This window comes from Schistocerca cancellata, chromosome 1, assembly GCF_023864275.1.
Source record: "Schistocerca cancellata isolate TAMUIC-IGC-003103 chromosome 1, iqSchCanc2.1, whole genome shotgun sequence".
Taxonomy (NCBI): Eukaryota; Metazoa; Arthropoda; class Insecta; order Orthoptera; family Acrididae; genus Schistocerca; species Schistocerca cancellata.
Genome location: NC_064626.1, coordinates 730,444,491 through 730,471,561, shown reverse-complemented (window position 1 = coordinate 730,471,561; position 27,071 = coordinate 730,444,491). Strand labels below are relative to the sequence as shown.

Genomic DNA, 27,071 nt, shown 5'->3' with positions numbered 1-27,071 from the left:
GAAAAGGAAATGCGGAGGAATGGGTGTCCCTATAGACGACGAGATCTTGTTCACTGTATTTTTTGCTGACGAACAAGTGTTAATAATTGGAGATGAGGAAGATGCAAATTACATGCTCCGCAAATTAAAAGAAGAATATGAAAAATGTGGTCTTGTCATAAACGTATCTAAAACAGAATATCTGAAAGTGGGAGAAAATACTGTTAACGACTTACAGCTCGGTTCTGATACTGTTAAACGGTGTCATAATTTTACGTACTTGGGAGTGACACTGTCTTCCAATGGTTGAAGTATGTATGATGTAAACAATAAAATAGGCCAGGGCAAGCGAGCCATAAAACAACTAAATGGTATTCTCTGGAACAAAAACATAACGCGCAGAACAAAACATACCATCTACCACACAATTATTGAAAGTATCACAACATATTGTGCAGAGTTGTGGGAACTAACACAGAGGCAGAAAGATCGCCTGCTGGCTGTCGAAATGGATTTATGGAGACGGAGTTGTGGATACTCCAGACTTGACCATATTAGAAATGATAGGATCAGAGAGGATATGAATGTCAAAAGCACAATCCTAGACTACATAGAAAGGAAGTACCTACTCTGGTATGGTCACTTACAACGTATGCCAGACACAAGATGGCCAAAACGGGTATGCCAATGGACTCCACATCAAAGAAGAAAGCGCGGTAGACCTGCGAGATGCTGGAAAGACATCTACATCTACATTTATACTCCGCAAGCCACACAGCGGTGTGTGGCGGAGTGCACTTTACGTGCCACTGTCATTACCTCCCGTTTCTCTTCCAGTCGCGTATGGTTCGCGGGAAGAACGACTGTCTGAAAGCCTCCGTGCGCGCTCGAATCTCTCTAATTTTACATTCGTGATCTCCTCGGGAGGTATAAGTAGGGGGAAGCAATATATTCGATAACTCATAGGGAAACGCACCCTCTCGAAACCTGGCGAGCAAGCTACACCGCGATGCAGAGCGCCTCTATTGCAGAGTCTGCCACTTGAGTTTGCTAAACATTTCCGTAACGCTATCACGGTTACCAAATAACACTGTGACGAAACGCGCTGCTCTTCTTTGGATCTTCTCTATCTCCTCCGTCAACCCGATCTGGTACGGATCCCACACTGATGAGCAATACTCAAGTATAGGTCGAACGAGTGTTTTGTAAGCCATCTCCTTTGTTAATGGACTACATTTTCTAAGGACTCTCCCAATGTATCTCAACCTGGTACCCGCCTTACCAACAATTAATTTTATATGATCATTCCACTTCAATTCGTTCCGCACGCATACTACCAGATATTTTACAGAAGTAACTGCTACCAGTGTTTGTTCCGCTATCATATAATCATACAATAAAGGATCCTTCTTTCTATGTGTTCGCAATACATTACATTTGTCTATGTTAAGGGTCAGTTGCCACTCCCTGCACCAAGTGCCTATCCGCTGCAGATCTTCCTGCATTTCGCTACAATTTTCTAATGCTGCAACTTCTCTGTATACTAAAGCATCATCCGCGAAAAGCCGCATGGAACTTCCGACACTATCTACTAGGTCATTTATATATATTGTGAAAAGCAATGGACCCATAACACTCCCCTGTGGCACACCAGAGGTTACTTTAACGTCTGTAGACGTCTCTCCATTGATAACAACATGCTGTGTTCTGTTTGCTAAAAACTCTTCAATCCAGCCACACAGCTGGTCTGATATTCCGTAGGCTCTTACTTTGTTTATCAGGCGACAATGCGGAACTGTATCGAACGCCTTCCGGAAGTCAAGGAAAATAGCATCTACCTGGGAGCCTGTATCTAATATTTTCTGGGTCTCATGAACAAATAAAGCGAGTTGGGTCTCACACGATCGCTGTTTCCGGAATCCATGTTGATTTCTACAGAGTAGATTCTGGGTTTCCAAAAACGACATGATACTCGAGCAAAAAACATGTTCTAAAATTCTGCAACAGATCGACGTCAGAGATATAGGTCTATAGTTTTGCGCATCTGCTCGACGACCCTTCTTGAAGACTGGGACTACCTGTACTCTTTTCCAATCATTTGGAACCTTCCATTCCTCTAGAGACTTGCGGTACACGGCTGTTAGAAGGGGGGAAAGTTCTTTCGCGTACTCTGTGTAGAATCGAATTGGTATCCCGTCAAGTCCAGTGGACTTTCCTCTGTTGAGTGATTCCAGTTGCTTTTCTATTCCTTGGACACTTATTTCGATGTCAGCCATTTTTTCGTTTGTGCGACGATTTAGAGAAGGAACTGCAGTGCAGTCTTCCTCTGTGAAACAGCTTTGGAAAAAGGTGTTTAGTATTTCAGCTTTACGCGTGTCATCCTCTGTTTCAATGCCATCATCATCCCGGAGTGTCTGGATATGCTGTTTCGAGCCACTTACTGATTTAATGTAAGACCAGGACTTCCTAGGATTTTCTGTCAAGTCGGTACATAGAATTTTACTTTCGAATTCACTGAACGCTTCACGCATAGCCCTCCTTACGCTAACTTTGACATCGTTTAGCTTCTGTTTGTCTCAGGGGTTTTGGCTGCGTTTAAACTTGGAGTGAAGCTCTCTTTGCTTTCGCAGTAGATTCTAACTTTGTTGTTGAACCACGGTGGGTTTTACCCGTCCCTCATAGTTTTACTCGGCAAGTACCTGTCTAAAACGCATTTTACGATTGCCTTGAACTTTTACCATAAACACTCAACATTGTCGGTGTCAGAACAGAAATTTTCGTTTTGATATGTTAGGTAGTCTGAAATCTGCCTTCTATTACTCTTGCTAAACAGATAAACCTTCCTCCTTTTTTTTTATATTCCTATTAACTTCCATATTCAGGGATGCTGCAACGGCCTTATGATCACTGATTCCCTGTTCTGCACTTACAGAGTCGAAAAGTTCGCGTCTGTTTGTTATCAGCAGGTCCAAGATGTTATCTCCACGAGTCAGTTCTCTGTTTAATTGCTCGAGGTAATTTTCGGATAGTGCACTCAGTATAATGTCACTCGATGCTCTGTCCCTACCACCCGTCCTAAACATCTGAGTGTCCCAGTCTATATCTGGTAAATTGAATCTCCACCTAAGACTATAACATGCTGAGAAATTTATGTGAAATGTATTCCAAATTTTCTCTCAGTTGTTCTGCCACTAATACTGCTGAGTCGGGAGGTCGGTAAAAGGAGCCAATTATTAACCTAGCTCGGTTGAGTGCAATCTCCACGGCTCCACCCATAAGAATTCACAGGAACTATCCACTTCTACTTCACTACAGGATAAACTACTACTAACAGCGACAAACACGCCACCACCGGTTGCATGCAATCTATCCTTTCTAAACACCGTCTGTGCCTTTCTAAAAATTTCGGCAGAATTTATCTCTGGCTTCAGCCAGCTTTCTGTACCTATAACGATTACAGCTTCGGTGCTTTCTATCAGCGCTTGAAGTTCCGGTACTTTACCAACGCAGCTTCGACAGTTTACAATTACAATACCGATTGCTGCTTGGTCCCCGCATGTCCTGACTTTGACCTGCACCCTTTGAGGCTGTTGCCCTTTCTGTACTTGCCCAAGGCCATCTAACCTAGAAAACCGTGCAGTCCACGCCACACAACCCCTGCTACCCGTGTAGCCGCTTGCTGCGTGTAGTGGACTCCTGACCTATCCAGCGGAACCCGAAACCCCACCACCCTATGGCGCAAGTCGAGGAATCTGCAGCCCACACGTTCGCAGAACTGTCTCAGCCTCTGATTCAGACCCTCCACTCGGCTCTGTACCAAAGGTCCGCAGTCAGTCCTGTCGACGATGCTGCAAATGGTGAGCTCTGCTTTCATCCCGCTAGCGAGACTGGCAGTCTTCACCAACTCTGATAGCCGCCGGAAGCCAGAGAGGATTTCCTCCGATCCATAGCGATACACATCATTGGTGCCGACATGAGCGACCACCTGCAGATGGGTGCACCCTGTACCCTTCATGTTATCTGGAAGGACCCTTTCCACATCTGGAATGACTCCCCCCGGTATGTACACGGAGTGCACATTGGTTTTCTTCCCCTCTCTTGCCGCCATATCCTTAAGGAACCCCATTACGCGCCTGACGTTGGAGCTCCCAACTACCAGTAAGCCCACCCTCTGCGACTGCCCGGATCTTGAAGACTGAGGGGCAACCTCTGGAACAGGACAAACAGCCATGTCCGGCCGAAGATCAGTATCAGCCTGACACAGAGCTTGGAACCGGTTCGTCAGACAAACTGGAGAGGCCTTCCGTTCAGCCATCTGGAATGTCTTTCGCCCCCTGCCACACCTCGAGACGACCTCCCACTCTACCACAGGTGAGGGATCAGCCTCAATGTGGGCAGTATCCTGGGCAGGCACAGTCGTAGTCCGATCGGGGGATGCGTGGGACGAGCTGGCCGTCCCCGACAAACCCCCATCCGGACCCCCACAGTGATGCCCATTGGCAACAGCCTCAAGCTGTGTGACTGAAGCCAACACTGCCTGAAGCTGGGAGCGAAGGGATGCCAACTCAGCCTGCATCCGAACATAGCAGTTGCAGTCCCTATCCATGCTAAAAACTGTTGTGCAAAGAACGTCTGAACTAATATACAGAGAGCACAAACAATTCGACACAAAATTTAAACGGTTATTAAAATACAAGATTGCCTAGTAAATGCAGTAATGCTGCTACTTGCACACTGCTGACACACTGCTCGGCGGCGGCAGGAGACTACGCTATTTTACACTATTCAGGTACTAAAACGCGATGCTATAACTCTCAAATACTATAATACGCCCGAAATTTATGAATTAAACAATGCAAGTACCAAAAACACGCAAAGAAATTAAGAATTAAACTATGTAACAAATAAGTGAGCTAGGAGTATACGACTTTCTGCTGGCAGCAGCTTATCCAACGGCGGCAGGGAGCACACTGGCTGTGACCAACCGACACTGCCCGTTCAAAACAAAAACAGAAGACAGACGACTACGCGAATTAACACTATTCAGGTACTAAAACGCGATGCTACAACTCTCAAATACTATAATACGCCCGAATTTTATGAATTAAACAATGCAAGTACCAAAAACAAGCAAAGAAATTAAGAATTAAACTATGTAACAAATAAGTGACGTCAACGAAGCAACGGCGACGAAAGGTCTTAATGAAGCAGACTGGAATGACCGTGAACGATGGATATTGGGATGCGAGAGGCGGCGGCAGCCGTAGAAACCTCGCTCATATATAAAGCAAAGACGTCAACACCAAGAATACACAAGAAATTACGTCAATAAACGCAGGGGACGGAGTGGAAAGATGGAAAGTGTCCGCTGAGGACCTATATGAGGAGAAAGACTATCTGCTGACGCAATAGAAGAAGAAATGTATGTCAATTTGTAGGACATAGAGGATCAAGCAATAGAATCTGAGTTTGACAGAGCTTTGGAAGACTTATGATCGAAAAGGCAGAAGGAATATACAGCATTCCTAAAATCATAGAGAAAATAGCATCCAAACGATTATTCAAGTTATTGTGTAGAACGTGTGACACTCAATACGCATCATCGAACTTTCAGGGGAATATCATCCACATAATACCGAATACAGCAAGGGCAAATAAAAGCCTGAGCTACTATACAATCAACCTGAGAAAACTGGAAAAAATAGCGTCTGTTAAATGACGATCAGTTTGGTTTTGTAAAAGGTAACGGCACTAGAGATGTGTTCTGAACGTTCGGTTGATAGTAGAGCAAACCCTACAAAAATTAGGTCACTGTCATAGAATTCGTCGAGTTGAAATAGCTTTCGCAAATGTAAAATGGTGCAAACAGTTTGAAATCCTCAGCAAAATTGGTTTACGGGAAAGACGGGCAGTACAGTCGTACAGCATGTACACCAACAAGCAGAGGAGGATGAGAATAAAAGACCAAGAGAGAAGTGCTCGGATTAAAATGGGTCAAGACAATAGTGAAGTCTTTCTTCTCTGCCATTCACAAACCTGTACACCAAAGAAACAATGAAGGAAATTGAAGAAAGTGTCAGCAGTGGAATTAAAATTGAGGTTCAAAGGATATCAATGATATCAACTTGACATCAGACTTAGGAAGCACTTAGTGGACGAAGTGAAGGGATTCTGTTATCTTGAAAGAAAATAACACATGATGTACGAGGCAACGAGCACATAATAAGCAGACTAACGTAGTATCAAACAGAGGTATTAATTTCATAAAGTTATTTCTGAGACTGGTACATCTGCACTTACGAGAATCATAGGCAGAACGAAAATCGGTAAATTACGGAACTGAAGCGTTTGAGATGTGCTATTATAAAAGGATGGTGAAATTTAAGTGGATTGGTAAGATAAAAAGTGAGAAGGTTCTCCGAGAATTGGAAAGGAAGGAACGTGTAGAAAACAATAAACAGAAGAAGGGGCAGGATGACAGGGCATGAGAGCAACTTGCAAGGTACTTGAGGAGCTGTGGACTTTAAAAACTGCAGAAGAAAACAGAGATTGGAACATATCCAACAATTAACTGAGGACATCGAGTAACTACTGCCCTGAGATGAAGAGTTTGGCACAGGATCGGACTCGTGGATGTCCGCAGTAGGGGACAGATGATCCCACGAAAAATTACAAAGGGGCGGGAAAGGGGGGGGGGGGGCAAAATTATTTACGTTGGTGAAGTTTTCTTGAAAATTCTAGTGACGCTGGTGTAAATGTTGTCACCCCTTGTTGATGACGATGCTTCTGGCGCAACAGGATGTCTGATTGGTGACCATTCATAAGCGAAGTGCTACCTCCTCTCCCCCTCCCACCACCCCTCGATTCTCTACTGTGACACCCATCACTGATTTTTTTTTCTTTTTTTACCAGTCCCGCATCCTTTTCTCTTCCCACTGAAAGCGGCAGAAGTGGACAGGTGGTAGCTGAAATTTCTTTTGTCGACTGGCTGTCTGTCACAAGGAGGGGGTAGTTTGCTTCACTTCTTCAAAGTCACGCAACACACTCTGCACAGGATATCTTATTGTCTCACTGTTTAGAGGCACAAAACGCGTGGGTGTTTTCAGCTCGTTACTAAATGCAAATAAGTAGGAGGCCAAGTTGATACGAGCTGAAGGAGTCCAGAACGCAATAATATGCTGTACGGCACACTGTTAGAGAGAAGGATTATTATTCAAGAAACACATAGTACAACGAAATTACTAATCTTCAGTAGTTCGTAGGACTGCAGCAGCAGCTATGAACTGACAATCTCGTAACATGGAATACCATGAACTAATACAACATATTCTCAGGGACTAAGCCTGATGGGCCCTCCTCAGAGAATCAATGCAAACATTACAGAACTGGCTGAGGGCCGATTATGAAAGTGCGTCTGCCTAGGTTGAAATCAATTAAGAAGAGAACGAGGTACACTCCAGATCCGTCGAACTGCACAGCCCGCTAGAGAGCGCTGTGCTCGGCAGACGACGGGCTACCAACCTTGTGCTGGCGTGGCGTTGTAGTAGTATCTGTGGCAACGATACTACATATCTCATTGTGGATGTTAATGAAAGTACCACAGCTCGTTCGTCATGATATTTACACAGGCAATCAGCAGCGAGAAAAGTCGCAACGAAATCAAAACACAATAGTGAAGATTTTGATGGAATGTTTGGACCAAATGACAGTGGAAGCATAAAGAAGATAGATATATTCGATTGATGGAAGAAGTCAGATACAAGCCGAAAAGTTGAAATGAACACAGTTTTTGGGAGCAACTGATACAAAAGCAAATCGGACAAAAAGATTTACAGTAGGCGCGAATAAAGTCGAGAATGAGAAACATTACAAGAACTAGAAAATGCAAAAGAAGACTTTAGACAGTGACACGCAAGTCGAAAGCAAACAATGGGGATTTGCCTACGCGAGAAAGAAGAGTATTCGGTAGTAGGGTACCTGCTCTTAACAACTCGGTCAATGTATAGTGGATCAATTACCTACGTACAATCTACCATAGAGACACAGAAGAGCTATGGAGGTACTAAATGAAATGTAGTATTTCACAAAAATAGGATGCCTCAGGCATGTAGTGACCGTGCATCAGCATACAAGAAGATCAATACAGAAACGTGCAATGCAGGGGCAGTGCTCACAAAGCAACTTGCATAGCACAGGAAACCCGTTACACTGTGGCGTTTTGAGAATCAGCAATTGGACTCTCTTCTTAGTATAGCGAAGGCACCGACGTAGCCGCTTGAATGAAGAAGCGAGTGCATTGCTGAAGGAAGATGATAAGCTGAATTCCGAATGCGCCGTCTCTTAGGACAAAGTTTGGTCTGTTACCGTTTATGATGATGGAACAAAAATAGTATTCAGCCGCAATTCTATAATTTCAATGAAAAACAAAGCACAAACGCACTTTTACAACTCACCAAGACGGAAATGGAACAACGAAACAACAGGACTGAACAGCGTGTGTTGAACTCCAAGGGGTGACGTCCTGCTACTTTATTTTCTGGCTGATAAAAATCTACTCAAACGTCTCGTAAATGGCGTCGAATATGCTTCACTTATTGGAGCTACACTTTTCCACCGTCCTGCAAATGAAGCTTCACATTCTGCGAACACATTTTGTATGATCTTGAGAGATACAGCAGTAGGGATAATTTCGGAAAGAACGAGACTGTACCACGTAAATGCGCACAGTTTACTGTGGTTCCATAAGCCTCATAAAGAAAAGTATTTATATCATCCACTGAGACAAAAGGTTTAAAGTATATGCAGATTACTTCTCAGAAAATCAATTACTTTTCGACTCATTCCTTTTCAATTTACTGTCAGCTAGACAATGTTTTGTTGGGGTTTTTAGGTCATTTGTTTCAGTTTAATATGATATCCAAAACACACACATCCGTTAAAAGATAATATCCTTTTACACTACAAGGATAACTTGGGATTAAAAAGTGCATCTGTTCAAACTGATCCTCCCATATGTCTATAAGTAATTAACTAGTAATCTCGGCAAGTGTTGTTAAGAGAATTGTCTTTAAAACGGGCTTTTATCTGGAAAAGGTTACATCATATAGGTTGTATGAGTTACATAACTTTATTAATTATGAAGCTGCACAAATTTGCCACGATTCAGTTCATTGAAAGATTTCTTTGTTAGGGCACTGTTTACTGCATGTCAGGTTCATTCGCAATTTCGGTAGTGAGGCAGTGGTGGTGGTGATAATTTTTTTTTTTTTTCAGTTCTCGATATCTTAGTATTTAGCGTCCACCCAAAATAACTTGACACAAGTGCGGTTAAACTATAAAAATCTACACGTTTCTGCTAGTAAGCACAACGTGTGCGCACTAAATCTTGAACAATGTCAGTCCTTAAAGTTTTAGGTAAAATAAGACAAGAAAATTGTGGTCACTGAACTAATATCAACTTCCTCAAATAAATAGATTACTTTAGAGCACATAAAATTCACATATTTTAAGAGCCTCTCAAATATACTGCTGGCCTCTCATCAGAATATACAACACACTCAGTTAAGGTGTGTTGTCCCACCACAGACCTATGCTCTAGCTAGACAACAAAATACTATGTCAGAGGGCAATGCCCCTATACGCAGTGAGGTCAATGACCCTTCCTATCAGTGCCCGGAAGAACGAATACCACAGACGGAAGTTCGGTTTCACCGACCCTGTTCGTTGCCTGCGTCCATCGAGGCATGAGGTTTTGGCTCTACAGTTAGGTCAAATCTCGTTGGAGGACGACGCGATTTTGCCTGTCTCATGGATGTCTGCCCGGGTACTCACCGGAGCTCCATTCCTTCTCTGATTATGCGACAAAAGAACCGTTATTTGGAGTTTTGTCCGCAGTATGTTGTGCTAGTTGTGAGATGAACAAGAGGGAACCTCATGTGGGACGAATAAGCTTCATACTGCTGTGGAGAAGCGCCCCGCACGTGCTGGCTCGGAAGTTGCCCCTCGTTAGTCGCGAAGCGTGACCCAGTGCTCAGGCGCCGCCTGCTATGCGCAGGCGTCGGCTGACGTTCCAGCCGAGGATACACTCACTCCCCACCAATCCGCAACCCAGTGCTACTGATCTTACTGTCCACGGAGACGGGCACGTGGAGTTGCATCACTAAAATGTCGTTTCGATGGTCCGTTCGCAAGTAGCTTCCCTCTTATAGTTTTCAGTTACCGCCGGTATAGGCTTCATTTAAGACAACATCAGAATCCAGTCTGTGAGGTTCGACTTTCGTCGGTAATCATTTGACACAGTCATGCGACAATGACCGCAATACTAAATTTTATCTGCAGTTTTCGACATTATACTGCCATTAAAAACATGAAGCCAACTGAGTATGAAGCATCCAGTTTGTTCGACACATGCTTCATTTGAAAAAGGGAAACACATAATTTAGGTCAAATTTCTTCCCAAAAGAAATGCTTTCTTCTAAAAACACACTGAAGTGACAAAAGGCATGGATAGCGATATGCAAAGATACACACAGCGCTAGTATCGTATACACAAGGTATAAAATGACAGTGCGTTGGCGGAGTTGTCATTTGTACTGGGGTGATTATGTGAAAAGATTTACTGCGTGATTATGGCCGCACGTCGGGAATTAACAGACTTTGAACGCGGAATGGTGGTTGGAGCTAGACGAATGGGACATTCTATTCCGGAAATCGTTGGGGAATTCAATATTCCCCGATCCACAGTGTCAAGTGTGTGCCGCGAATACCAAATTTCAGGCATTACCTATCACCACCGACAATGCAATGGACGACCGCCTTCACCTACTATAGATAGCAGCGGCGTCTGCGTGGAGTTGTCAGTGTTAACCGACAAGACAACGAACACTGCGCGAAATAACCACAGAAATTAATGTGGGACGTACAACGAACGTATCTGTTAGAACAGTGCAGCGAAATCTGGCTATAGCAGCAGACGATCGGCGGGAGTGCCTTTGCTAACAGTACGACGTCTGCAGCGCTTGTCCTGGGCTCGTGACCATATCGGCTGGATGACTGGAAAGCCGCGGCCTTGTCAAATGAGTCCCGAATATAGTACTGATGGTAGCGTTCTAGTGTGGCGCTGAATCCACGAAGCTACGGTCTCAAGTAGCCGACAAGGCACTGTGCAAGCTGGTAGTGGCTCCATAACGGTGTAGGCTGTGTTTACATGGAATGGACTGGGCCCACTGGTGCAAGAGAAAGATCATTGACTGGAAATGGTTATGTTCGGCTACTTGAAGATCATTTGCAGCCATTCATGGACTTCATGTTCCCTTACAACGATGCCACGTCACCGGGTCACAATTGTTCGCGATTGTTTGAAGTACATTCTGGACAATTCGAGTGAACGATTTGGCCACTCAGATGGTCCAACATGAATCATATCGAACTTTTGAGGGACGTAATGGAGAGGCCAGTTCGTGCAAAACATTCTGCATCGGCAAGACTTTCGCTATTATGGACGGCAGTACAAGCAGCATGCCTCGATATTTCTGCAGGGAGCTTCCGACTTGTTGAGTCCATGCTACGTCGAGATCTGCACTACGCTGGGCGAAAGGAGTTCCGACAAGATACTAGGAGGTATCCTGTGACTTGCCACCTCAGTGCAATTAGTTGTTCCATCAACAAGTGACAGAAGAATCCATAAACAATATTTGCAGAATGAGATTTTCACTCTGCAGCGGAATGTGCGCTGATATGAAACTTCCTGGCAGATTAAAACTGTGTGCCGGACCGAGACTCGAACTCAGGACCTTTGCCTTTCGCGGGCAGATTTGTAAATGTGGATACAGATTTGTAAATGTGCTGTTCTTATTTCACTGTTAATTTGCATATTCGGTTTCCGCTGCTCAAGAAATAGGCGATCTGTTTATGCTGTATGATGGTAGTATCCATTTATTATTTCGGAAATACCGAACATCTATATGGTCAACTACTGAATACTGAAAATAGCTGTACAATTATTCTTATGAGGTATTCGCCATCATGTATGGTTTAAGACTCGTTCAATTTTCTACGGACTTTTCTAATCACACGGCTGCCTCGTTGACAGGCAAGAAGACGACGAAAGGCAAGAAGACGACGAAAGGCAAGAAGACGACGAAAGGCAAGAAGACGACGAAAGGCAAGAAGACGACGAAAGGCAAGAAGACGACGAAAGGCAAGAAGACGACGAAAGGCAAGAAGACGACGAAAGGCAAGAAGACGACGAAAGGCAAGAAGACGACGAAAGGCAAGAAGACGACGAAAGGCAAGAAGACGACGAAAGGCAAGAAGACGACGAAAGGCAAGAAGACGACGAAAGGCAAGAAGACGACGAAAGGCAAGAAGACGACGAAAGGCAAGAAGACGACGAAAGGCAAGAAGACGACGAAAGGCAAGAAGACGACGAAAGGCAAGAAGACGACGAAAGGCAAGAAGACGACGAAAGGCAAGAAGACGACGAAAGGCAAGAAGACGACGAAAGGCAAGAAGACGACGAAAGGCAAGAAGACGACGAAAGGCAAGAAGACGACGAAAGGCAAGAAGACGACGAAAGGCAAGAAGACGACGAAAGGCAAGAAGACGACGAAAGGCAAGAAGACGACGAAAGACAAGAAGACGACGAAAGACAAGAAGACGACGAAAGACAAGAAGACGACGAAAGACAAGAAGACGACGAAAGACAAGAAGACGACGAAAGACAAGAAGACGACGAAAGACAAGAAGACGACGAAAGACAAGAAGACGACGAAAGACAAGAAGACGACGAAAGACAAGAAGACGACGAAAGACAAGAAGACGACGAAAGACAAGAAGACGACGAAAGACAAGAAGACGACGAAAGACAAGAAGACGACGAAAGACAAGAAGACGACGAAAGACAAGAAGACGACGAAAGACAAGAAGACGACGAAAGACAAGAAGACGACGAAAGACAAGAAGACGACTCCAGCAGTTGCGCTGGCAGCGCGGGCGGCAGAGAGCAATAACCCGCTGTCCTCAGCGATGCAGGAAGCGCTGAGAACGCCAAGGAGGCCGGCAGCGAACGACCTCTAGGGACGGCGGCATGGGGAGCTAAAGCGGTGCCAGTTTCGTTTGGCTCACACTCTGTCTCATTCACAGACGTTACTTAGAGGAAGTGACTGACCGACTGAATGACTGCGCACTTCCGTAGGCGAAATGTATACATGCGGACAAACATGTTCAAAGAATAACTTTTCTAGTTCTTCCAGATTATTACTGTAAGTGGGAGAAGGATAGGTGAAGCACTTCCTCGATTAATCAGAAATGGGGAAGGACTTTTTTATGTTCAGATCGAAGCAAATTTTCAAGCTTTCGCGTGAATCGATTCATGGAAACCGCAAACCTGAATATGAATGCATTGACAGGGATCTAAACATGGGGAGAAATCCCACCATCGTGAAATAATTGATGTAAGGTCATGAAATTTCGGGACTACATTTGTCTAGGTAACGTATTTAAGTGATAAAGTTGCAAGTCCAAAAGTTAATGTAAGGTTGGGAAGACTCATTGCAAATGTGAAATTCTGGTACATCAATAACCAGTGTAACCGACAGAAAGTTGTATGCAAGCACACAATTGTATCATGTAAGTGCCGGATGTCAGTTTGTGGGATGAATTTCCATGCGCGGGATTAGTCGAGCGGTCTAAGGCGCTGCAGTCATGGATTGTGCGGGTAGTCCCGACGGAGGTTCGAGTCCTCCCTCGGGCATGGGGGTGTGTGTTTGTCCTTAGGATAATTTAGGTTAAAAAAATGGCTCTGAGCACTATGGGACTTAACATGCGTGGTCATCAGTCCTCTAGAACTTAGAACTACATAAACCTAACCAACCTAAGGACATCACACACATCCATGCTCGAGACAGGAGTCGAACCTGCGACCGTAGGGGTCACGCGGTTCCAGACTGAAGCGCCTAGAACCGCACGGCCACACCAGCCGGCTAATTTAGGTTAAAGTAGTGTGTAAGCTTAGGGACTGATGACCTTAGCAGTTAAGTCCCATAAGATTTCACACACATTTCAACATTCTTTTGATTTCCATACCTGTTGCACTTGGTCGGTCAATACAGAGACGGTTAATGCTGGCGTGGAAGACGTCCCATACACGCTCCACTGGAGGCAGATCTGGTGATCGAGCAAGCGAAGGCAACATGTCGACGACACTCCGTAGAACATGTTGGGTTACAACAGCGGTACGTGGGTGAGCGTCATCTCATTGGCAAACACCCACTAGAATGCTGTTCATGAATGGCAGCACAACTGGTCGAATCACCAGACTGACGCCAAATTTGCAGTCAGAGTGCTTGGAATACGCAAAAGTGTGAAGCGTAATCGCACCATAGACCATAACTCCAGGTGTGGATTCAGTGTGTCAGACAGGTTGGTTGCATGTGCTGATCTGTCCGCCTCCTAACCAACACACGGCCATCACTGGCACCGAGGCACAACTGGCATCAGATAAAACTCCGCCCTGCAATGAGCTCTCGCTTGACACCACAGACGTCGCAAACGGCGGTAATTTGGGGTCAAAGGAATGGACACCTTATGGCCTCTGGCCCGGAGCTGTCCTTGAAGAACCCGATTTTAAAGGCACTACTGTGTCACTGTGATGCCAACTGGTGCTCAAATTGTTGCTGCAGAAGCAGTACTATGCACTATAGCCATACGCCGAACACGACGATCTTCCCTCTCGGTAGTGCCATGCAGCCGTCCAGATCCCGGTCTTCTTGCGGCCGTATCTTCCCGTGACCACCGCTGCCAGCAATCAAGTGCCAGCGGCTACATCCCTGTCAAGTGTATCTGCAATATCGCGGAAGGATCATCCAGCTTCTCGTATCCCTAGTACAAGACCTCTTTCAAACTCAGTGAAGTGCTGCTAATGACCTCTTCATCTTCGTAAAGGCATTCTTGTCTAACATTAACTCACTACGTCCAATCTCTAAGGTAACTAACGCCCAAGACCGTTACAGCACGTATTTAAAGCAAACCTGATTTACATTCTCACGGTGACCCTACTAGCGCTGCTCTTATGGCACTGGTACGAAATTTGAATAGACATCTTTCAGATGTAAAAACACGCCCACCAACTTTTGTTCATCTCGCAGGACTCCTTGGTTTTTGGATTTTTTCCGTCTGTGTATGTCTTACTGAACGTTAAGATCTTCGTCTTTACCACTATGTCAGCTTGCTCAGTGCTGCAACTTGTGCGTTATACCAATGCGGGGACCCTCTCGTTAATGCTTCGGTATTTTACAAATACGAATTTAATATTTTACGTGACTGCACCTGATGCACGAATGAACCATCGCCCGTGAATGTCTCAGGGGAAAGCCACAGTTCACCACCGCGCTGCGCAGATCAGGAAATGTACACGCCAGACACTCTCAGAACTGACGGACGCTCTGGCTGAGAATCCTCCATTCGTTTACAAGAAAGTTGGACACGGTACTTGCATCTACACTTAGGTCATGGTAGGGTAGGGGACGCCGAACGAAATAAAATTTTCCTGGTAACCATAGGCCGGAAAGGCACCGTTGTGGAACTACGGCCATAATACGGCGGCCAATCAGCGACGAGCACACGAAAGTTCGTCCGTTAAGCGACAGTGTTTGGGTGTACCTAGCAGCGCGGTTTCGCCCGACCAAGCTACTGCTCTATTACACTGTGGCTATTGAGCTCCACTGGCATTCCTGCCTGATGTACTATACCTTTTTGAAAAAAAATTCTTTTATGTCTCTATACAGTAGCAAAACTTGAATCATGTGACCTTTAGATTTGCACCTTACAGTACTACATGCACTTACCTTAAAGTGACGGCATTACGGTGTTTTTAGAGTTGATTTAATAATCAAACTTTCGTCGGATGTAACCAGCCATTGCATAGAAAATTACAGTTTGCTTAGGTCTGACTGTTGATCTGAAAAAGATTATCCTCAAATAATTAAAATACACTACTGGACAAAAAATCCCCACACTAAGAAGGAGTTGTGTGACATAAGAGAAATTTGGTAGGCGTGTTTCTACATCTGAAAGATGATGTCTATTCAAATTTCGTACCAGTCGCATAAGAGTGACACTAGCAGCGCCACTATGAGGATGCAAATCAGTTTTGCTTTAAATACACGCTGTAGCGGTGGAGAGTGTTAGTTATCTTTGAGACTGGACGTAGCGAGTTAACGTTAGACAAGAATGCCCTTAGGATGACGAAGAGACTATTATCAGCACCTTACTGAGTTTGAAAGAGGTCATGTAATAGGGCTATGAGAAACTGGATGTTCCTTCTGTGATACCGCAAAAAAGCCTTGGCAGGATGTAGCCACTGTTCATGATTGCTGGCAGAGTGGTCGCAAGAAGACAGGATTTCGGATGGCCACGTGGCACTACCGAGAGGGAAGACCATCGTGTTCGGCGTATGGCTCTGGCGCATCGTTCTGCGTCTGCAGTAGCAATTTGAGCAGCAGTTGGCACCACAGTGATACAACAAAAACTGTTACAAATCGGTTACTTCAAGGACAGCTCAGAGCCAGATGCCCTATAGCGTGCATTCCACTGATTCCAGACCACCGACATTTGCGACTTCAGTGGTACCAAGCGAGAGTTTATTGGAGGGAAGATGGGTGTCTGCTGTGTTTTCTGATGAAACCTGGGTGTCCCTCGGTGCCAGCGATGCCCGTCTGTTTATTAAGAGGCGGCCAGCTGACGGCCTGCAACCAACCCGTCTGCGTGCTACGCACACGACCTGCACCTGGCTGGATTCATGGACTGGGGTACGATTTCGTATGACGGCAGGAGCACTCTCGTAGTTAGTCCACGCACCGTGACTGCAAAATTCTACGTCATTCTGGTGATTTGATCTGTTGTACTGCCATCAAGGACCGCATTCCATCAGTATCTTAAAACAGAATAACGCCCGCTCACTTAACGCTGTTGTAACCCAACATGCTTTACAGAGTGTCGACATGTTACGTTGGGCTGCTCGATCACCAGATCTGTCTCCAATGGGGGCACATATGGGACATCATCGGACGTCAACTCCAGCGTCATCCACCACCGGCATTAACCTTCCCTGTAATTACGGACCAAGTGCAATATGCATGGCATTCCATCCCATAAACTGACATCCGGCACCTGTACAACACAATGCATACACGTTTGCATGCTCGCATTCACCATTCTGGCGGTTACACCGGTTATTAATGTAGCAGCATTTCACGTTTGCAATGGCTTATCTCGCACTTACATTAATAAGTGATCTCGAAATGTTAATCACTTAAGTTACCTATACCAAGACACCTAGACAAATGTATTCCCGAAATTTCATTATTCTACTTTTTTTATGTTCTGTATTTTTTCCTGTTGGTTTTGTAATTCTGCTGATAGCATAAGCCTTATCAGCTGCACCAACTTAGTTTAAATGCACACGCTTCCGTCAGCTCGTCGCTGTTCGGCTGTCGTTTTTTGGTCGTAGTGTACACTGTTAATCGTACCAGTATTATCGATTTTCTTTCCTTTTTTATTCGCGTACCGATCGTGGGAAAAACTGTCTGTGCGCCTCTGTAGTCGCCTTAATCTCTCTTATTTTACTCTCATGACTCCTACGCGAGGCAGCAGCGCGGAGTTGTCGCGGACACACATTCCAACAGAAGGTTCTTTAAATCTTCCCAACAAGGTTTCACGAGAAATACGCCGCCTTTCCAAACAGATTCCCATTTGAGTTCTTAAATTCAATTTCTAATACGATACGGTGAATGGCAAACTCTGCAGGCCGTACCGATCGCAAGAGATTTTTATTCTAAGCGCCGTACATTTTAGTTCTGTGTGTTAATGTCTGGAATCTACTGAAGCGGTACAGCTAGCATACAAGGAAGAGTCATGCTGGTGCAGTTGTTTCACCGATTTCAGATCATATTTCATGTGTGTCTCTAAGACGTCTTGGAGCGGAAAGGTGGGCAACCCGCAGAATTTGCCTTCTGCTTTGGGCGATCCCTCGCACTAAACCGATCCATATTGCCGTCCTTGTCTCAATACCACGGCTACACTCCGTTCATCATAAGAATGAACCTGATGTTCACATTACGCCATGTGTTCATCCGCGTTTGCTCGAATCTCGTTGGATTTCGTTTCACGTGGAGCTCTAGACAAGCTGTGTCCAATACAGTCAAGTACGATCATAAGGTTACGTTTTCTGCTGTGTTACACGCATATAGACTGCGCGACAATGCGGGACAACAGCTTTACCGACGCATTAATCTTTGACAGCACTGGCCAGCCTGCCGGTGCAGCTAACCTGCAATGATGTGAGCAGGTGCAGCTCAGACGTAAAAAAGAGACGAGCGAAGAAATGTCGAATGTTATTTAATTTTTAAAGAGACTGAAATAATATTCGGCAAAACTCCAGCACTACAGCACGCTTCTTAGGTGGCCAGATGGAGAGCATAAAATGCTCTCGCTCTCACCTAACACATTCTAGTTGCAAACAAGTATGATCAAAATTCTTAACTTAAAGAGTGATGAAAATTCTTAATTTAAACACAGCATAATTTTTCTGATGCATAGCATACTGCAGGGATTTCTCCGTACTTTTGAATACTTAAGTCACTGAAGGTATTAATTACCGTCAGTCGTCTGGTAATCTCTTAGCTGCCGGCCGGAGTGGCCGAGCGGTTCTAGGCGCTACAGTCTGGAACCGCGGGACCGCTACGGTCGCAGGTTCGAATCCTGCCCCGGGCATGGATGTGTGTGATGTCCTTAGGTTAGTTAGGTTTAATTAGTTCTAAGTTCTAGGGGACTGATGACCTGAGAAGTTAAGTCCCATAGTGCTCCGAGCCATCTGAACCAGCCAATCTCTTAGCTGCTTCCTCATCAGAATCCGTGAAATACATTTAAGTTCTGGTACTGCCATCCGCTACGTTGATAACGAGTCGATCAACAATAGCATACACGAGGCCACCCACGCGCTGCATTTTCTCCTCTGCTTTTACGCCATGCCTTTCTATATCCCGCCAACGTTCGACAGCGACGTATGAAAAAGCTGCGTGCGTTAGTTCCAGTACATCTGGAAGCTTAACAGTCTTGTTACTTGTCGGGCCAAATCCGGTAACTGGGCTCCAGATCAGTTTTGTTGGATTATTATTGTAATGGTACAATGGAAAATGTAAAAATGCAGCATGGGGTATGGTGTGCCCGAGGCTGTGAAACGGATTGTTTTTCATGTTTATACGACACTTACCACTCGGGTTCATGTGATACCACATCTGTGGTATAAAACAATGGACATATTGCAAATAAAGAGCATTTTATTTATCATTTTTGCCCTAAAAATAAAATTGTTATGTTTTCTTAATTTAAGCAACCTTTATTAACAATATTTGATAAAATTTCGATAATTAAGAATTTAGATTTGAAATGAAAGCACGAATTTCGCGTGCAATATGTAATTAGAAACAAGGAGAGGGGCTCTATTCTTTAAAAAAGATGATGACTGTTTGAATTACGAGATATAAGTATATAAAACGAAAAAAAGATGAATCTGGCTAGACATGAACCAGCGATCCACGAATTGCACATTATCACGCTACGGTGTGCTGCGGCTTATGACCGATCATCGCGTTTGTGGTTGTTTACATCAGGTTTATTCTTATGATGAACAGAGTATAGTGCTAGTGCACGGGAGGTGCACCGTTTGGCATGCCCCACTTGACAAACCAGTTTTTCCGTTGCCGTTGCACCCAGACCAGCAGAGTACATAGCTGCGTAAGCGCGACCTACAGGTCTTCTAACAGCTGAGGATAGTGGCAGCAGCTCCGTCTCAGCATTTATACAGCATTTGCGTTATTTCTAATCATACTGCTACGAAGTAATGTGAATTCGCAACCATGGCAACGAAGGCACACACAAACTAGGTATGCCTAACCATATTGATGAAGGCTGTGCGTACAGCTTTGATATTCACTGTGCGACTTTAGTATTGCATGAGGAGTTACAATTTACTTCTGAAACATACAAAATGCATTTTAAAACAAGAAAAGTAAATTGGTATAGGCTTCCCTCTCTACATAAATAAAAACGACCAGTCCACAGGAACGGGAATTGGCTGGAAACACACGCATTTAACGCACAGAAAACACGTTCCAATCTATAAATTATCATTGAAGGTCTGTATTTGCTAATCAGTTTGTTCAAAAGTGTTTCTGTGGTCCACATGAAATGTCCGGCATGCATGAAATAAATTCTACATTTGATCAATAGTTACTCAATGACAAACATGTATACCAAATTACACGGTCATAATCAGTACGTCGTGATGCCCACGCACGATTTAACGATAACTTTTAAGACATAGTGACATACGAACAAAGAGACTTAAAAATTTGTGTGAGAGGTTCTACTTCAGCAAATAGTGGACAGCTCCAGCAGTTGAGATTTTTTATATAAGAACTCATTTAACAACTGCAAGTAAATACTCACTCAGGAAGCTGGAAATGTCTCCCCTACACCAAGTCAGGTCACTGAAGTTATTTTGTCTACTCACGTAAGAGGTAATGTTGGGGGCAATATAGGGGTAGTCAGCCTCTAAATTGAAAAGCGAGCTGCACTCGTGGTGGGGGAAGGCGCCTTTCCGGGTAGAACGCGACAACTGCCGTTCACTGTAGCGGTGTAGAACAGTGTGCAGAGATTTACGTAGATTCCGTGCATATGTTTTTGTTGCATCTGTATTACTCTGTTATCAGTTCATATCTATATTCAATGTAGTGTTAAGGCACTTCGTGGAAAATAAAAACCACCACCACCACCACGGGAGTATTTAAGCGCTGCGTCGACGGGGATTCATAAGGCGAGCTGGGGAAAGGTCGATATAACTTTGTGAAATATCCTGAACTTACTTTCTTTTTACTTAGCGTGGTACGGAGAGTGGGGTATCGTCTGCCCTTCTTCATTTTCCGAACATACGAAGGAGGGAAGTGCATAATCATAATCCGGCGACCTATCTTCCCTCATGCTTCTAACCTCCAGCCCCGCCTTTCCACCCTGTTAAACCCTAGAACACGACTTAGCCCTTAATGCAGCTCTCTGTACTTACATGTGGTACACATCTACACTGTTTCTTCTTAATCCACTTCACTGAATAATAAACATCAATTTTATACCATGAAAACACTATTTTTAAGAGTCAGCGACTCTTCCATCCCCTGCAACGCGAAAACTCTTAGTCTACAGGAAATATGAATAAGACATCACACCCCAGCACTCAGCATTTTTAGTATGTTGTTTTTGACGCTCGCCACTCCCACTACACAAAAATGTGAGACTACGCGAACTTTTTCAACAGTCGACATTTTTTAGGTCTTCATTATGTGAGCTACAGTATTTTCATAAGCGAAGTGTTTATGATATGTTTAACCCGTAGAGTAGCTGCACGTATGCAACTGACACAACCACACGAAAAGCCTTGAACTCGAAAGTTTTAAAACTGTATAAGGATATTTTTATTTATTCAAGGAACAGAGTCGCTATTATCTATTCAAGGAAAAGGGCCGCTATTATCTCGGAAAAGACTTCTGTATGACTTTCTTCCTTATTAAAGAATACTTACCTCCTTCACAATTTTAGCTTCTTACTCACTTAACTGCATATTATCTCACAAGACTGCATCTTAATCACTAAAATCGGAGTAGTTTCTCTATATGTGGCATAAATTAGTTCCTGTATGCCACATAATTAAACAATGACTTCCTCATTATTCGGTTACTTTTTTTTTGCCACTCTCATGTTCCATTCCTTCCTCATGTCCTCTTTCAGCGAATTCACTTGTTACTCCTGTCGTTAGTTTCACCTTCTTATGTTCACATGCTTTTTTTGTCGTTTTCTATTACAATGCAATTTTTACTCAAACTCCATCTATAGCGCCCACGGTGCTGGGTAAATTTGTTCATTAAAAATTTACCTTACCAAGATATTATTACGATCTAAATGCTTATCTTGTCATTATTATTGTACTCATCAACATTCAAAGAGTATTCTGATAATTACGACTTTCAGTATTTTGTGAAATCAATTGTGATGCTATCTGCATAAGAGGCAGAAGAAAGAATACTTTGCGAGATGCTCCTTAGGAGTTGACTGCAACACAAAAAAGGCTACAAATGTAAGGTTATAGCACCATTTAAATAAAAATATATCACACAAATAATTGCAAAAGGAATTAAAAGATATTGTGAAAAACTCAATAACTGTGATATACGTGACCCATAAGAAAATTTACATTTCGATATTTTTCGTTTGAACTCTAAAGAGTACTCTTCCTCTTTTGTTACTTAATTAAACAGTTGTTTTCTTCCATGGCGGAAATATTTGGTTTAACACGTCGAAGGCATCACTACAGAACTACAAAGTTCAAGCGAGCGGTAGGTTTCGGTACTGTGGTTCGTTACCTAAGGTGATTCGAAGGTTAGGTGATTCTACTCACTGCTTTGTCTCTTCGTAGACAGAGGTCACTTTGGCGGAGGGCGTCTCTGGCAACCCTTGAGGTTGACGAAGAATGATTTGTACAATCGTTCTCGAGACGTCATGAGGCTTAATGACATGCAAACACCAGTGTCATCGTAGTTACACAATTCTTACCTAATTGCCAGTATACCAATTACTGATAATACTGAAAGTCTTACAAGCACATATCTCATCAAGCGAAAGAGGATGAGAACACCACAATGCTTACTTGTCATGGTCATGTTCGAGGCTATATTCATTTGCTTTATACTAACGTAAGAAGTGACTCTTCCCCCCTCCCCGGTAATGTAAACAACTGGAATTCATTACAGCTGTCAATAACGCATTAGCTCAGCAACAAGCGCAATGCCGTGAAACCGTTTTTGAGGTTCATACTGTAATATCGATGAACGCTGCCTTCACACCTTCACGAAGTGTAACCGTGGTCGAAGTAAATTGCATGGCGTTGCTATGCAACGATGGCCGCAACATGTAAGCATAGTGGCACAGTGGAAGTGGACACTGCCAAGACGTTTTCTATTCCGAGAGTGGACCGGAGGACTTCGACTCTTGGGTTACGGCATATCTACATAGAAAGCTACTCGCCGAAGCATAAATACAGCGACTTTAGCCCTAATTTTAAACTGAACAAGAAGAAGAGAGAGCAGTGAACACATGCAATAAGCACATACAGCACGTGAAAAGGCAACTGTCTTGGGGGAATTAACAGCGGGAACTATAATAAATTTTAATTTACACCTACCAACAACAAACTGCACTTCGAATTCTCTAGCGAAGAGAATCAACTACTCTGAAGTGTGATTATGTTTAATCGCTCATTTGTGGACAAGATCAACGAGTTATTTTCTATGCCGCTTTTCTATGGTGTGAAATCCTAACAAGTGTTACACACATATCAAAACGAACACGCGGAAGATTATTACAAGCGAAACGGATGGACATTGAATACTCAAAGAGATCGATGCAGTTATTGAAGTAGAATCTTGAGGAGATACACAAAAAATGTGACACTTTTCCCACACACAGTCTTTCAAAACGTTATCGTGATGATTTGGCTCGCTTCGCGACTCCGCAGTGTGTGTGTGTGTGTGTGTGTGTGTGTGTGTGTGTGTGTGTGTGTGTGTACGCCCTCTGGTATCCACACAGCTTATCTCAACCACGGAATTGGGGCAGTGGCCAGTGATAGCACCGAACGGCAACGACACTTCATGGAAGAAAAGCAATCGCTGCGACGATTCACTACGTTAGCAAGGTCTGAAAAGCGGCCGAATACTTGGTAACTACGGGTACGGAGGCGCTGGTGTCACTACGAGCTGAAACAACGTAAGGTGAGAATACGGGGATTTTACTCGGAAGAGACGAACCCACGAGGCATAACGCTATTCGCCTACTTCCGAAGCAAGTCCTGCACACTTATCTAGACCACTGCTTAGATAGTTCCGGCACAGCACTACATATAAAATATCAGAAAAATTTACGCTATGTCTCCCAAGAAACATGTCCAGTTTTCTACAAATGAATGTTATGAATTCATCCCGAAACACCCTGCTACTGTGTTGCTATCTAATGCTGACGGAAACACCCAAATTATATCGAATGGATCAAAGCTTGCAGTGCGTCCCATATAAGTGGAGGCATTTAGTGTTTTACGAAAGGTTACATTTCGAAACTAGATTACCGCCAGTGGAGGAATATTTTGTTCTTCAAAAAGATACGAGACGTGATGCTCCCTAATATTTGCTGCGATACTTTTTTAAATAACTTAACACGGATTGGCGTTAAATGAGAAGGTGAAGGAACCGGCACTGCATAGCTTATCTCCACTGTCATGTAAACATGACACGACGGGAATGTGGTCTGCCCTTCTTACACAGGACCATTTGTTTTCCTTACGGAGATATTAACACAAATTGGTATCTTTACGTCTTCCTGTCAAATATTAGTATATTTCGAATTTGTTTTGATAAAGCACACCGTTCCGTTGAGTGATACCAGGGTTGCTGCAATGCTTCTGCAGATAAACACATCATCACTTGTCGAAACGTTTCAAAATTATGACATGTGTTCACACTGTGTATGCTCACTCTCAGTGTCTTCCTCCAATGTAGTTCCTAGTACAGGTACGCAGCTTGCCACAGTTTCGTTTCGGAAGTGAATTGCTATAAATGTATTCAGGGTAAATTAGCATAGTTATATCATATTGAAACCATCACCAGTATTCACGAAGTTCCTAGGCCCATGAAAACCGACACATTTGTTAAATGTTTCCTGGGCTAAATTAGCACAGCAAAATCACACTGAAACCATAATCAGTATCGTCGTAGCGTAAGGTAGTGAGTCCAGAACAACTGTAATACTTGTTTGAAGTAATGAACGGTACGTATGACGACGACAGACGATACAGTTTATCGGATCTTCGTCTGGGTTGCCTAAGCCCAGGGGCGCGTTTCCCGCTGACCTGCACATGCCTGGTGGCTGGGCTACTACTCACTTTGTAGGTGAACAGGTGGCTGTCGGGCTGGACTGCGCTCCTGTTCCTAGACGCAGACCGCTGGCGGCCCGCACAATGCACGCACTCGCAGCGCCACAGACACTCACGCACTGACGCCGCGCGGAGTACCGCCACTCGCGTGCCTCTGCCCCCTCCACCACGGTGCCGGCTGCCCCCTCCCCTCAATAGGCGGCTTTCTAGCCGCAGCCGCCACGTGCGGCGTGCAGCGTTCCGTCCTGGAAAGCTGGCGGCAGCTATCTCAGAAGCACGTCACCTTGTGACGCCAAACTTCACTGCGGCAGATATTTTCCAGCTGGTCGCGCACGAAGAACAGTCGCCTAAATACATAAGGATCCACTTCATGATAACTAAGAAAACTTAACTGAATGCACCGTGCTTTTAAATGTTCCTCTCCTTCCCTTCGAAGAAGCTTGTTGCACTCTTCTCTCAGGTCCAGACGATGAGGGACCCACGTAATGCTATTAACCAACATCATAATCCTACGGGTAGTGAAGAAAACACTGTTGCCAAACGTCCTTCATTATTATGGCCATTAATTTGTTTAAACACGAATAGTCAACCTCGGTTTAGCACGCCATCCAAGGTTAATTACAATCTACATTTGGCACTGTTAATAGAGTAAGAATAATCTACAGAGTGAACATAGTTAACAGCGCATATTGACAACATTATACCGAAACAGCCATGTGACGTTGGTATGAATCTGTTATTTATATTTTGCACTATGCCGAAACTTTTGAGGAACAGTAACAGTGCCACACTGTTGTTGCTGTCGTGGCAAATCTTAATTCCTCAGAGGAGGAAAAGCTGCTTTTCATAGTTAAAGGGCGATTTGTGCGTCGATTAATATCGAGACACATTGCAATAAAGGCATAAAAAAATGGCTCTGAGCACTATGGGACCTAATATCTTAGGTCATAAGTCCCCTAGAACTTAGAACTACTTAAACCTAACTAACCTAAGGACATCACACACAACCATACCCGAGGCAGGATTCGAACCTGCGACCGAAGCAGTCCCGCTGTTCCGGACTGCAGCGCCAGAACCGCTAGACCAAAAGGCATAAAAATATAGGGGTAATTTATATGGCTACATGCCTACATATTTACAAAACAGCTGCTGGAGAAATTCGGTAGTGCAGGAGCATGCTGCCAGTCAAGCTGTTGAAAGCATGCGTACATTTTTCAATCAGTCGTTTCTTTCGCAGCAATCAGTTTTCCAAAACATAGCGCTTATTTCAAAGAAGTCAAACAAAGTTTCCATGTCGCAATGAATACAAGCGATTCATATTTTAGTTTTTGAAAGGATGAACAAAGATTAGAAAAATTCAATAAGAAAGTAAAAACGGGTGAATTTCGCCCCTTAAGATCCTTCAATGTGTTGTACATAACGCTAATTTGCTGTATGTCCTATCTCCATAATATAGGACACTTTCACTTTAGCGTAGGAGGAGGCCATTTCGCAATGCCACTGCAGCATAATTTATTAATACAAAGACTAGAAAATACGATAAAGTTCTGTAAAAAACCTAAAAAGTTGTGCTGGCTATATCTTCTTTCCCTGTTAAAACAGGGATATCTGATCTGTGACATTTGTCGCGAATAAGTGACATGCCCTTGAGTTGATCTCTTCGAAGTTTTAAGCCAAGTTCATTCCATACATGGTTTGCAAATTCTTAAGGTATCTAACATCTGCAGTACTTTTGAACGAGATCTGTCTGCAATACCGACGTAATTATATTTAAAGTCTACAGGGCATTTACAGCTAAACCTTAAGCCGCGCAATAGTCGCGTGCCATTTGGTGGTAATATATGTTGGCGATAAAATCTGGATGCTCATTCCCTAGATAATGTTACTCCACAGTCCTGCTCTACTGGTTTGAGCTCTGCTGCTACAAATAACTGCACTCAGACAAGCACTTATTCGACCACTGGACAGAAAGATACACGCCGCTTCCTGTATCCACTTAGCCACCAATCTCTCAAGTCTGAGCACAATGGTGAAAAAGACAAGAATCCACAGCCACATTAGT

General features: G+C 43.9%; 2 protein-coding genes across 6 annotated transcripts in view; one reads left to right on the top strand and one right to left on the bottom strand.

Annotated features, from left to right (window-relative positions):
- LOC126185227 (carnitine O-palmitoyltransferase 1, liver isoform) overlaps positions 1–27,071 on the bottom strand; it is a 249,326-nt gene that overhangs the window by 121,951 nt on the left and 100,304 nt on the right. The window contains exon 1 of one of the 5 annotated variants that reach the window (XM_049928111.1): positions 25,019–25,134. The exons of the other annotated variants lie outside the window; for them this stretch is intronic. The gene's annotated coding sequence lies outside the window, so the exon portion shown is untranslated. Of the gene's footprint in view, positions 1–25,018; positions 25,135–27,071 lie in introns of those variants that run through there. 5 annotated transcript variants of the gene reach the window in all.
- Positions 12,004–13,056, top strand: LOC126098486 (micronuclear linker histone polyprotein-like). The gene has a single exon (XM_049910600.1). The coding sequence runs from the start codon at positions 12,004–12,006 to the stop codon at positions 13,054–13,056; it is 1,053 nt and encodes a 350-aa protein (XP_049766557.1).